Source organism: Canis aureus, chromosome 34 (genome assembly GCF_053574225.1).
Source record: "Canis aureus isolate CA01 chromosome 34, VMU_Caureus_v.1.0, whole genome shotgun sequence".
Classification (NCBI taxonomy): Eukaryota; Metazoa; Chordata; class Mammalia; order Carnivora; family Canidae; genus Canis; species Canis aureus.
This window is the reverse complement of record NC_135644.1, coordinates 20,354,192-20,367,430: the sequence shown is the minus strand read 5'-3', so window position 1 is coordinate 20,367,430 and position 13,239 is coordinate 20,354,192. Positions and strand designations below refer to the sequence as shown.

At 36.7% G+C, this 13,239-nt stretch overlaps 1 protein-coding gene across 2 annotated transcripts in view; it reads left to right on the top strand.

Moving 5' to 3' along the window:
- The window catches only part of SCN2A (sodium voltage-gated channel alpha subunit 2), a 135,434-nt gene that overhangs the window by 37,186 nt on the left and 85,009 nt on the right, over nt 1–13,239 (top strand). The window contains exons 1-2 of one of the 2 annotated variants that reach the window (XM_077883436.1): nt 10,406–10,535; nt 12,155–12,472. In XM_077883436.1, the coding sequence (XP_077739562.1) occupies nt 12,206–12,472 (267 nt within the window). In that variant the 5' untranslated portion in view covers nt 10,406–10,535; nt 12,155–12,205. Of the gene's footprint in view, nt 1–10,405; nt 10,536–12,154; nt 12,473–13,239 lie in introns of those variants that run through there. The other variant, XM_077883435.1, reaches the window with a different exon arrangement.

The following is a 13,239-nucleotide window of genomic DNA, read 5'->3' as shown; positions in this document are numbered from 1 at the left end:
TCAGTATATTTTGTTTGGTTGGGAGTGAGAAAAATAAATGAGAAATGTCATTCGTGAGTATGAGTTTGCAAATGAATATGTAGAAGGCAAGTGATTATTTGGGGGACACAGTATGTTTTCCTGAGCTTTTTGCCCTTTCCCTTTCTCAAGCCTACAATTTCTCCTGTTTCCATTTACAGATGAAAGTGGTGCAGCAATGTGGTGGGGTGGCATTCACAACATCTGAGATATGTGGTTTATCCATCTATGTGCATGGATAGAGACAATTCAGAATCTAACCATCTGAGTTCTAAGCATACTTTTATAATTCACATACATGAAGTTTTATAGAGCAACTTTCAAATATAGAATGAAAGAGATAATTTCATTTTAAATACTCTTTTTTCATTCATTCTTGCAGGCAAAAATTGGTATATTAATAATATTCTTAAAAAGAAGAAAACAAATGAGCAATGTCATAATGCTTTGCTGTTCAAAAAATATTTTATCTCAAATGATTTGAATTCGCTCCAGCAGCAATATTATGGATTTCACCAGGTTAAAGAGAGGAAACAAGAAGGAAAAAAAAGAGAGGAAAAGCCCTACAGGTCAAGAGATTAAGTGAGCTGATGAACAGAATGGCTAATTTTCTATTTTTTCTTGCTAAAATGTAGGAGTGAATCGAAGTAAGGGAACTTGCCAGTGAAGGTAACTGCCAACATGTTGAATAGACAGATGCATTACCAAAATGCTTTCCACAGATGAAAGCAAACAAAAAGTTTTGTAACAATATTTGTTTTGTAGCTATATGTCTTAATCAGTGCTATATTTGTATTGGTCTACTTTAAAAACTGTGCCATGGTCAGTGAGATTATCTTTTCTAATCTTTTAAAATTTCAACAAATATTTCTAGGCATTAAGGATAAGCGACATTTTGCCTCATCTGCTTCTCTGATATCGAGCTGTTTCTAGATGCTAAATTTGGTGGCTGTACTTTTCTTATCTGTAAGGCTGTTCCTGGGTCCACCCTGCAAATAGCCATCCAGGTTTAGACTTTTCCGAGTAGCCGGGAATGGCCATCCCACTCTCAACACCCCCATTCTCTTCTGTGCTCAGGCTCAGGGCATTGGGTGGAAGTGAGCTTTCCTTTATTTCTGGTATTACTGTGGCTTCTCAGGGTCTGGCTTGGGCTCTGATCTTGACATTTGTCACAGGTGTCACCGGTGAAACTGCTGGGAAACCAGATGGCAGGCCTAAGTGAGGTTGGCAGCATCTGCTGTTGTGCTCATTGTCCCTGCTACTTGCTCTACTTTATTCTTCCTGTTGATGTGTTATTGTCTTCCGTTGTCGTTTCATTTGTTCAATGCTATTTCCCTTTCTACAGGCCTCACCAAATATGAATTCCTTTCTGTAGTTCTTTTCATGCATTTTCTCTGCTTGGAGCCCCATTTTCCAGGAAGACTCATGACTTGGCTGCCTACCTTGGGTACTTGGGGGGCTTTTGCTTACGTGTCACTTCCTCAGCAAGACTTTCTTAAGCACCCTATTTAAATTTACAACGCACTCTTCTTCCCCACCCCCTACCCTGATATTTTTTCCTTCCCTGTCCTGCATTATCTTTTTCCATAGCAATTAGCACCACCTGCTCTATTCCATGTTAAACATACATGCACATAATCTGTATCATTAGGATATATAAAATATAAACTTCATGAAGGCAGATCTGTTTGGTTACTTTGTATTCTAAGCATATGGAAGAATGCTGGCTCTTAGCACTTTAAAAAAGTTGTCTTTTTTGTTGTTAAATGATAAATTGCATTGCGAATTTTGAAACAGCAGGCTTCTAGCTTTATATTTGATCTTATTCATTCAGCTCAGTACAGTGCTATGTGTAAGAGCTTTAAGGATATGGGAAAAATTGAATAAGTAGCATCTGCTATGTGTACTGGGTATTTTACTTACTTTGTTTAATTCTCACTGTAACCAAACCCTTTGCCTAATGAAAGACAAGGAGAAAGTAGCAGAGTAAGTATGCACACTAGTTTCGTCTGGCCTCAGTTACTGTCTTTTCTTCAGAAGCCCACCAAATAATAGTGAGTCAACAAGAGCCCCTCAAAATTGATGATGTTGCATTAATCAGGTGTAACTACAAACTGAGTGCCAAAACTGATTGGTTAAAAAAAAAAAAGAACTGTAAATTAGCTCCCTAAAAAGATACGTGACAATGCCCCAAAAAAGAAATCCAAAACCACTGAAAGCAACAGCACTCTTGGCTTAAGTGCCTAGACCTCTGAGGTAACAAACTTAAAAAGGAAAACATGAAATAAAATCTTAAAAAAAAAAAAAAAAAAAAAAAGGGACGCCTGGGTGGCTCAGCGGTTAAGCGTCTGCCTTCGGCTCAGAGTGTGATCCTGGGATCCCAGAATGGAGTCCCACATCGGGCTCTCTGCATGGAGCCTGCTTCTCCCTCTTCCTGTGTCTCTGCCTCTTTCTCTCTCTCTTTCTCTCTGTTTCTCATGAATAAATAAATACAATATTTAAAAAAAAAAGGAAAACATGTTTCTGGACACATATTTTGACATATTTTATGAAAATATATTGCATACAATGTGAAACTAACAAAGATTCCTTCTTGATTTTAAAAAGGCAAGAAGAACTGCTCTTCAGTGTCTTTTTTTCCTGCAGTCCAGGAAACCATAATTAACTGTATTTTTTAAACAAGCCAGATTTTATCGGTATGATCCCTTTTTAATGTGTCTTCTCTTTGGCCTCTTTTGATCTAGTGATACAGATACAAGTTAGCTCTCATTTTTAATTCAGTACCATGTATGTATGGAAAAACCCAATGATGCAATGAGCACTGGAGGCTGGGAGGTGGTCAGCAAGCCCAGACAAGCTCCCTGCCCTCATGGGGCCCAGAGCCAAGCCACTCATCAGGGAAATAACATGTTCTGTGAACATCTTCTGGATGTGGAGTTATCTCTATTCCAGAATTTATTTTAAAAAACCTTAATAATTAATTTAATTCTGTCTTTGTTTTTCTTCTCTTGGTAAAAGATAATCTGATGCCCTGGGAGAGGCTGGAAATACTGTTGCTATTTTTTAAAAAAGATATATTTATTTATTTATGATAGATAGAGATAGAGAGAGAGGCAGAGACACAGGAGGAGGGAGAAGCAGGCTCCATGCTGGAAGCCTAACGTGGGACTCGATCCCGGGACTCCAGGATCGCGCCCTGGACCAAAGGCAGGCGCTAAACCACTGAGCCACCCAGGGATCCCCCACTGTTGCTATTATACGTTTCAGTTATTAGCCCAGACACGCATCCTTTCTACTGTGTCTGCTTGAGTATCTCAGATAATTGAGAATTATTTCTTATTAAGGAATAGTCGTTTTGTTTAAGGCAAGTGTAAGAATTCAAACATTGTTATTTATATTAAATCAAACCAAATTTTTCCTATAGCACTCATATTCATTGTTGATCTGTCATAAGAGCCTTTCGCACATCTAGGCCCTGTTCAACATGACAGTTTGCTTAAAACCATGTCTCTTTGAAATTGTCTGGTATCCCGTTCTTTTTATGAGTATCTATTTTGTGCAGGGTATTGCTTTATGTAGTTTAAGAGTCACAAACGGAGTATATCATAGCCTTACCTCAAGGCATTTACATAAATACGACAAATAGTGTATGAAAAACAAGTGCTATTGAACACTTTGTGAAAGGCCATACCTAGCTGAAAGGATGTAGAAATATTCATGGGAAATGTAACATTTGAGATTTAAAACTGCTATTGTCTTGTCAGGTTGAATTGTAGTGAATTTCAGGTTGTGAAAGCAACATAAGCAATAACTTGGAAGTAAAAACACAGAGATCAGGGTGCAAGTTTAGGAAAATTTGAGCAAATTATTTCTTCTTTACCATAAAGTGCTAGTAAGAGGTGACAGGTAATAAGACTGGAAAGGAAATTTAGAGTGTTCTTTAAAAGTCAGGGAGTGGAATTTGTAGAAATTTATAGGAATTTATAGGAATGGTTAATAGAGAATGGTTGAAGATTTTTGCATGAAGGTGACAAATATAAAGTTATACTTTCATTAAGTTGACTTAGCAGTAGTTTGGGGAGTGAATTGAAACAAAAAAAATGTATGTATAGGGATGCATTAAGAAAAATGGCACTGTGTCTCTACTATACCACATAAAATGGAAATAATTCAGAAGAAGAGATTTTGTTTGTTTTAAATATTTTATTTATTTATTTATTTATTTATTTATTTATTTATTTATTTATTAAGAGAGAGTGTGCTTGAGAGAGCATGAGCAGTGGGGAGAGGCAGAGGGAGAAGCAGGCTCCCCTCTGAGCAAGGAGCCTAGGGGCAGCGGGGCTCCATCCTAGGACTCTTGAGATTAGGACCTGAGATGGAGGTAGCCACTGAACCCACTGAGCCACCCAGGTGCCCAGAAGGAGATGTTTCTTAAAGTTTGTGAGAGCAATTGCACCTGAACAAGTGAAATATGGGAAAGGCAAAGAACTTTCTGGGCTGCTGAAACAAGCTACAAAGGCAGAAACAAGCGTATGCATGTTTATGCACATAAGGTGTGTTTGTGTAGTGGAGAGGGGAGGCAACAGAGAGAATTGTCTGACTTTTGTTAAGTAGTCTGACTTTAAGAAAGGTAAAGTAAGCTCTAACAGTGGAGGGGCCGTGAATGTATAGGGTCACTTACACTGTCCTGTAAAACTGAAAGAGAGAAACAAACCCCAAATCTGAAATTAGGCTGGTGTCTTGACCCATAAATTATAAACTGGTGAGAAAAGAAAGTGTACTGAGTGAAAAGAACAAGAAAGCTTCTGAATAATATAGGGCTACAGCTGTTAACTCATTAATGATTTACTGTACAGTTTATCTCAGGTGACGTACTAGCCTGAGCATTGCAGAAAAGCCACAAAGAAAGATGGATGAAGATAAGAAAGATGAGATAATAGGAGATAAAGGCTTTACATGGATAACTTTAATAAAAAGTTCTACTGATGAACATCACTAAGGTGTCTCTGACAAGCATTTATTTAGCATCTACTATGTCCTAGGCATAGTACTTACTTTTTTTCTTATAAATTTATTTCATAAAACTTACTGAGCTTACATTTCTACTGATGAGAAAACCAAAGTTCAGAGAGTTTAAGTCTTATTCCAGCAGAAGTCAAGCTAACCCCACAATAACATGATTATAAGGGGAAACTAAGTTATTCCTTGTGGGTCACCAGTTTGTTTAATAGCAGTGGGCTTATGGTATTCTCAGGTGTAGATAGAGATCCAGTGACTTATAAAATCAGACATATTTCATGTTATCCTTCTCAATTGGTGAATCAATGGTACATTTCTCAGAAAATGGGATGATGAAGCGTATTTAGAATTTGCAGTCAGACACATGTGAGTTTAAATGCTGGCTCTGTGTGGCAATGCCTACTTACAGCCTCTGTAAGCCCAGATCACCACCACATTAGAAAAGTGTCAACAACACTACTTCCTTTACAAAATAGCACAAGGATTAAATGAGATAACAATATCAAGAACCAAGTAGAGTGCCAGAATTTAGATCATGTCAACATGACATGAAGACACAAATCCATAGTCTCGTATGGTCTCATTCTCTCACAGTGAGTTCTCTCTCTGTCTGTCTCAGGCACACACATGTACATACACACATGAATGTACACATTTTATATCTAGGACATTTTGGAATGTAGCTATTTTTTGAGCATTGTTTTTCATTTCAAAGACCTTCTGCTCCTGGCTCTGCCCGCTTGTTGTCTCCTGGGGAGGATGCCTGGACATTCACATCCACTACCCCACTGGGGGTTTAGAGGCTGCTTTTTTTCTCCCTCATTGAAGAGGATGAGGGCTGAGGGGGAAAATTATAAGGTAGAAGTCCTTGATGAAAACTGAAGCTGGAAATATTCAGGCATTTGGAACAAATGGAAATGTCTCATTATTATGAGGAGGACCATACCTTGGGAAATTTTCTTCCTTACGTATTAAATCCAGAACTGAATTCTGTGATTCTAGTATTATCTAGTCATCAAAAATAAACAAATAGGTAATCAGCATAGAGGTGGCTTTCCAGCTAACAAATCATTTAGGAAGTGTTGAGGTAGTTCATAGATGTCTACTAACATGCATTTAACATATATAAAGATCTAAAAAGGATGTAGAAATGAGTTGCCAGGCTATCTGCAATAGAATAAAAATACTTGCATAAAAATATAGGAATATCTCGTTATATATAATTTTTTTCCCAGGAAAACTGGATGTAAAGTGATTATTTTCTACACTGAATATTATTTCCCAGGGATTATCATGATCATGATAATATTGGTGTGCATATCTGTTAAGGAAAAAAAATAATATTTAAAAATATAACAGTCATTTAAAGGAATGCCTATACTTTTATAAAGTGAATGAATATATGAATATAAAACACTGCAAATAAGTTTTTTCATATTGGAACTAACCCTGGCATTGAAAGAAAAATGACGGTTTATCTGAATAGTACATACTGAGCCTAGATCTTTCACTTTCTATTATGTTCTGTTCCTAATCTACAGTGGAAAACACATAAGTCTGGTTATTCAGAACTTTTTCCCTTTTATGGAAATTGTTAGTTACAGAAATGAGTGAGTGGATTGAGGTTAAAGAGAGAAATATATGTAAAAACACAGTAAGTGACCATCAAAAAGTTCCTGAAAAAATAGATTGAAATCTACGGATCAAGGAAACTAGAAAGTCCAAAAATAAATCTTTAGATAACAGTCAGCAAATCTTTTCTTAGTTTATGTTTCCAGCATTATTCTAATGTACTGAAGAAGACCAGAACTTAGTTGTAAAATTGGATTAAAAGATAACTTTCAGAAAGACATTTTTTAGTCTTTCTCAGCTTTCTTGGGTAAAAATCCTCTAAAGTTTTTGAGCACTTATCCACAATCATTAATTATAATATAAATTATTATATAATTATTTTCTTGTCTGTGAGATTAAGTAATCCAATTTTTTTTTCAGTATAAGTTGAACCTGAGAGTACTTATTATTATAAAGTGATTCTTAGTGGAAAGAAATTAGAGTCATATGTTATTTTTACTACATGTCTTTGTTTTATTATTACTCTATCTTTCATATAACTCTCTTATTCTTGTAAGCGTCAACATGCATAATAACATGTCTTCTTTTATATTTTATTTTAGAAAATTAATGTTCCTCTTTTATAAGTGAGAAAAATTTTTAAAAGAAGGCATTGAAAGGCAAACAAATGTAATCAGAATTTAGAAATCTAATTCTTAATATCCGTTCCTTTTTAACTACTTAAAATAATATTGTTTGCCTTTCCAATTACTTATGGGTCTTCTAAATATAATGTCTGGCCTTAAAAGTTGTAATATAAAATCACCTGCTTGCAAAGTAATACAACTGAGTGAAGTTCAAAAACTTCATATAACATGCCATTTAGCATTCTCATAAAATGTCAGTTTGGTATTAACAAGAACAAATGGAAGAAAAACTAATGTGAAAGCTCTCTGAAAACTTAATCCTGGGAAATCAGAAAAAAGACGATGATTTTTATTTCAAATCTATATTGCATAGAAGTACTTTTGAAATTGAAAAACTTTTCAGGTGTTGCTCATTATATATCTTGGATATTTTGGTAGAACATCCTGTGTTCCCCCTTTTAAATATCCTAAGACACATTCACTAGCTAGGATCAATGAGACAGGAATGAGTGACCCTACAAGTAACACAATATCAAATAAACTGCACATTACCTTGGTGTTCCTGATAGCAAGCTCCTGGAAGAGGCTGGAGAAGCATTGCATAATGGTTAGGCACATGGATTCTGTGACCACAGAGCATGAGTTCAAATTCTGCCACTACTACTTTCAACTGTGAGAATTTATGCATGCTGTGAATTATTTATCCTCTTGATACATCAGTTTCCCCATGTTTTAAATAGGGATAATCATAGCATCTATTTCATTAGGTTGTTATAAGAATTAAATGGTTTTATAGTTCTTAAGATAGTGCCTGACAAAAATAGTGCAGTATGTGTTATTATTATGGTTAATCTCCCCCAAAAAATACATTTGGCAAATCACTGGTGTTTTGCCCCTTAATTTATTTTTTTAAATTAGAATCTTGTTACACAAAAGCCTATTATTAAGCACATTTGTAAAGTGAGACCAGAATACTCATGTATTCATTTGATAAAGGTAGCTAATGCTCATTACAGAGATTTGTGGACTATATGATTACAGTAGGACAACTTATTTTGGGGAAAGAATCTTCTAACTTTCTTGCCTGGCTTCTAAGTCTTTAAGGTGGTGTACGCAGAAGATATATTTTTCCTAATGAAAAAGGTAAAGTTAGCAAATATGCTATATATATGCTAGAAAATATCTTGTATGTATATATATATAGTATGTAAATATATAGCATATTTGCTAGCTTTACCATTTTCATTAGAAATAACGATATATATATCTTCTGACATTTATAATATTACCAAGTATTGAAGCACTGCTGATATGACCAGTATGTGACTATAGTACACACTTACTTGTTTTTGTTGATAAGCATCCATCTACCCCATATCCTGTGATAGTATTCCAACTCCACTTTTGAGAAATATTCTTATACCACTACCACAATCTTACACCTCTACCACAGTTCCTAGGGTAAGGCATTTGCTTTGGGGTAGACCAATCAAAGCATAAAGCACAACATTACCTTGGACTGAGTGATTACTTCAGGGATGGGCGTGTGACCCAGCTGGAGCCAGTGAGGTGCAATGAGAGTTTTTCTGGGTCTTTATTCCTATGGGACTTAAGTCTGGGAGGTTGGTAGGCTGGAGCTGCTATAGCACCTTACTATAATAAGGGATGAATATCTAGAAAAGCTATCACCATGAAAGTCAAAGCCAAAGGATGCAGCATAACTAAGTGCTGGTAATGTCAGCTGTGCACCAGAATCATTCCATACCCAAAGCTACCTCTAGACAATAAACCTTCAACTAATGAATTTCCTTTTCCTTCCATCCTTTCCTCTCTCCCTTCCTCCCTCCCTCCCCTCTTCCCTTTCTCTCTCTCTTTCTTTCTTTTTTCTTTCTCAAGCCAGTGTGAGTCATTCTTTTGTCTCTTATAACCAAAAGAGACCTGCTATGGGACACCTGGGTGGCTCAAGGGTTAAGTGTCTGCCTTTGGCTCAGGGTGTGATCCTGGAATCCCAGGATTGAGTCCTACATCAGGCTCCCTACATGGAGACTGCTTCCCTCTCTGCCTGTGTCTCTGCCTCTCTCTCTGTGTCTCTCATGGATAAATAAATAAAATCTTTAAAAACAAAAAACAAAAAAGAGACCTGCAAGAGTGATTAAAAAATCATTTTTGGCTCTATCTTCTCTATGCTCAATGCTAACAAATACATTTTCTATTGAAAATTATGAAACTAGAAAATATGCAAAATATAATGATTTAATACTTAGGATTTTTTCTGGTTATAATTGGTACCACTGCCTGATTTTTATTTAATTTTCATTTCACAGATTTTTGGTGTCAGACTTTCGGTTTGAATCGTGTGTGTATGATCTTAGGCGACTCTATCGCTTGTGTATTTCCTTTCTTCAGTTTTCAAATCAGGATCGTGAAAGTGTTTATTTGATAGGACTGTGGCGAGGATGAAACGATATGATGCATACAGACATGTTAGCTCAGTCAGTGACTGGCACATAGTAAGTCCTCAGATCATCACTATGTCATTAATCGAAAGACTGGCACTCAGGATTTCACTGGCTTTTCAGTTTTCTTCTGGTTGCCTTGTCAGCCACTAAGTTAAAATACTGATATCCCATCAGGGTAATTTTATTTCTAGAGAAAGTTTATTTGTGTGGCACAAAGACCATCTCTTTGTTGAATTAGCAAAGCACTTATTGGATTTCAGACACTCTGGGGCTGAGGCTAATCTTAAATTCCCCTGTATGTAAGACTTTCATTAATATAATTGCTTTTTTATGAATTTTAATTTTTAACTTTCAGTATTTACTCTCCTTTTTCTACTTTTAATTTGAATTATCTGTATTGATTGAATGATTGCTGGTTTAGCAAATAAAGAGCATGAACAGAAGCTTAACCTGTTAGCAAAGTTAATGATTGAAATCAGCAGTCTTAGCATTTTGTTCTGAGAAAAGCCTGTGAGAAATCAGAGTTCCATCAGTGAAAGCCTTGGGCTGCCTGAAGCACAGGGCTCTGCGTACACACACTGTGAGGGTTTCTCTTCACAGTCCCCCGCCCTCTAGTGGTAGTTATAATAATGCCATTTTGTAGTCCCCAAACAGGAAATGCCTGTTCTTACTTCAGTTACCAGAATCCTTTTACAGGAAGTTAGGTGTGGTCTTTGAAGGAGAATTTAAAAAAAAAAAAAAAAAAAGAAAAAATGAAAAAAAGAATGATGGAATTTTAGCTGCAGTCTTCTTGGTGCCAGCTTATCAATCCCAAACTCTGGGTATAAAAGATCCTGCAGGGGTAATGTTTTAATATTCTTATTATGCTTATTCTCTGTGATGCTTCTCTACCTTTACAGTAGAATCCTTGGGGGAATCTGCAGAGGACCACTTTCATTTTGGAGCTGCTGGCTGCATGTTTTAGCATGTCTCTTCTATTAAAGCATCCAGGCATGGCAGTTTCCTCCCTGGAGTATGCATAGACCTTCTTCGTGCCTACGTCTGTCAAGGCATGAGGGTCTCTAGGGATGGGTGAGGTAAATGAGGGATGTGTTGGAGGCAGTGTGGTACTGAGAGGGCAGTCTGCTAGCTAGTGGCTGAAAGGTCCTAGTCTACTTAAAAAAAATGTAGAAACGGTAGAGTACCTTATGTTATTTTAAATTTCCCTGTTTGATCTAGCATATGCTACAGAAATGATCCGGATATTAATGCATTTACTCTTCAAAAAGGCACTTCATATAATTAAATGGAAATTCTCATTCCTGTAGGATGGGGCTTACAGTGGATTGATATTTTAAAAAGAAGGGAAAATAGATAAGTGATTGAATACAGATGACATTCAGGAGTTAAGGTTTTGGTTGTATGATTTCAAAAATCATAGAAACTCTTGCCACTGGTTCAGAGATAACATTTGGAATGATTGGTGTGCTCTGTTAAGTTATATATGCTAGTCCAGTGAGATATGATTAGAATACAGTGAACCTCCATTTATATTATGACAAAGACCAACAAAATAAGAGTTTGTTTAAAAGATAAACTGTCTTAAACTTGGTATTTTTTCAAGTCTAAATATGCTATTTAGATTTTTACGAAATGGGCACTATTCGAGAAAATGAACTATTTCTACAGTATTTCCTAAGTACTGCAAATTTGTTAATTTAAGAAGCAATTATACTAGGTAGCAGCAGGTTGCTAAGCCAGGGGGGTCCAAGATCCAGACCTCTGACGTGGATGACTTCCTGCCCAGTTTGGCAGGAGCTGGATCCCTCCCTGTGCAGCTTCCGAGCAGTTCCAAATGTAATCGGGCATCCCCCACTCCTTCCTGCTCCTTTGCTTTCAAGCAGTATCTACCTATGTTTCCAGAGCCTGGCATTTCAGGATTTCCAGAGCTCTTTCCCCAGGTGCGTTGATTTTGAATAAGCTATTAAAGGTATAAAAGTAGGCCAAAAAGAATGGAAAAAAAATGGAGAAGTACATGCAAGATCCTTGCATAGCCCAGGTTCTATAATTTTGGGTGATTATTCATCTCTTGTTTTGGATCTCTGATATTTTTTCAGAAGGGATGCTGAAAAAGATGGCTGCCAAAATAGTCACACAAGTGAAACAGCAAGCACAAACCAGTATCCTCCATTTCCGAGCTCTGAATTGGATATTTTCACTTAAAACATTTTGGGAGTGGGAGACCAGATTACCTCATAGGCATCTACTGAATGTGAAAGACAGATCTCCATGCAAGCAGATGAATGCATGCATGAGAATTCCCTAAATACAGCTTCCTTAGTAAAATATTGCAGACAGCTTGGTTTATATGTTTTATCTCAATATCATGTAATTACCACAGCTAACCTTTTATCCTAATGACTGTTGCTTCTCTCTTTCTCTCTCTCCCCCTCTCCCTCTCTCTTTCTCTTGTTTCCATAGCACTTTCTTATGCAAGGAGCTAAACAGTGATTAAAGGAGCAGGATGAAAAGATGGCACAGTCAGTGCTGGTACCACCAGGACCTGACAGCTTCCGCTTCTTTACCAGGGAATCCCTTGCTGCTATTGAACAACGCATTGCAGAAGAGAAAGCTAAGAGACCCAAACAGGAGCGTAAGGATGAGGATGATGAAAATGGCCCAAAGCCAAACAGTGACTTGGAAGCAGGGAAATCTCTTCCATTTATTTATGGAGACATCCCTCCAGAGATGGTGTCAGAGCCCTTGGAGGACCTGGACCCGTACTATATCAATAAGAAAGTGAGTTTTTAGTCAAGTGTCTTTTCTTCCCCTACTTCCTAATTGGTTCTGGGTTAGACCCACGGATGTCTGGTGAAGAATGATGTGCCTCCTCCCATTTGTCTGAAGCATCACTAGGATGCTGGGTGGGCTTGAGGATGTAATGGACCCATTATCCTACAAGTCTTTTGGAAGCACTCATTTGAACCTACATTCCCAGGACAAAAAGAACTGAAGAGGCATCATGCAGTTGAGGAACGGAGTAAGGGCAGCAGTCTATTTACGTTACAGTGTGATGAAGCAAAAAGTAAAACAAGAGTTATATTCTCTTTCCAGGAGTTGTATTTAAATTCCTTTTTATGATCTCAAGCACTATATAAGTTACTTTGATTGGCAGCAGGATTATGTGTTTATACCATAGACTTTGCCTTTTCCACAGCTCTCTGCAGAAGAAAATAATAGCAGGTGACTTAAGTAACCCCAAAGAAGCTCATCCCAAAGTACACCTGGAAAACTCTGAAGTTCTCATGAAAAATTTTTATCAAAATGAAAAAGTAATCAAAACCTCACTTTTAAAGCTTTTTGTGAATTATAAATATAGTTTTAAATACTGATATCAAAACTTGATAAAAGGTGCTATGAATTCATATGTTATTGACTACAAGTTTTTTTTTCTCCTTTAAATCCTCATGTCACTTACCAAATTTAGGAAAGTTAATAGCACACAGGGAGAAAAAGCACCTATCATCATGTTGTATGTTGGTAATTAGTGTATTTCTATAGTATTT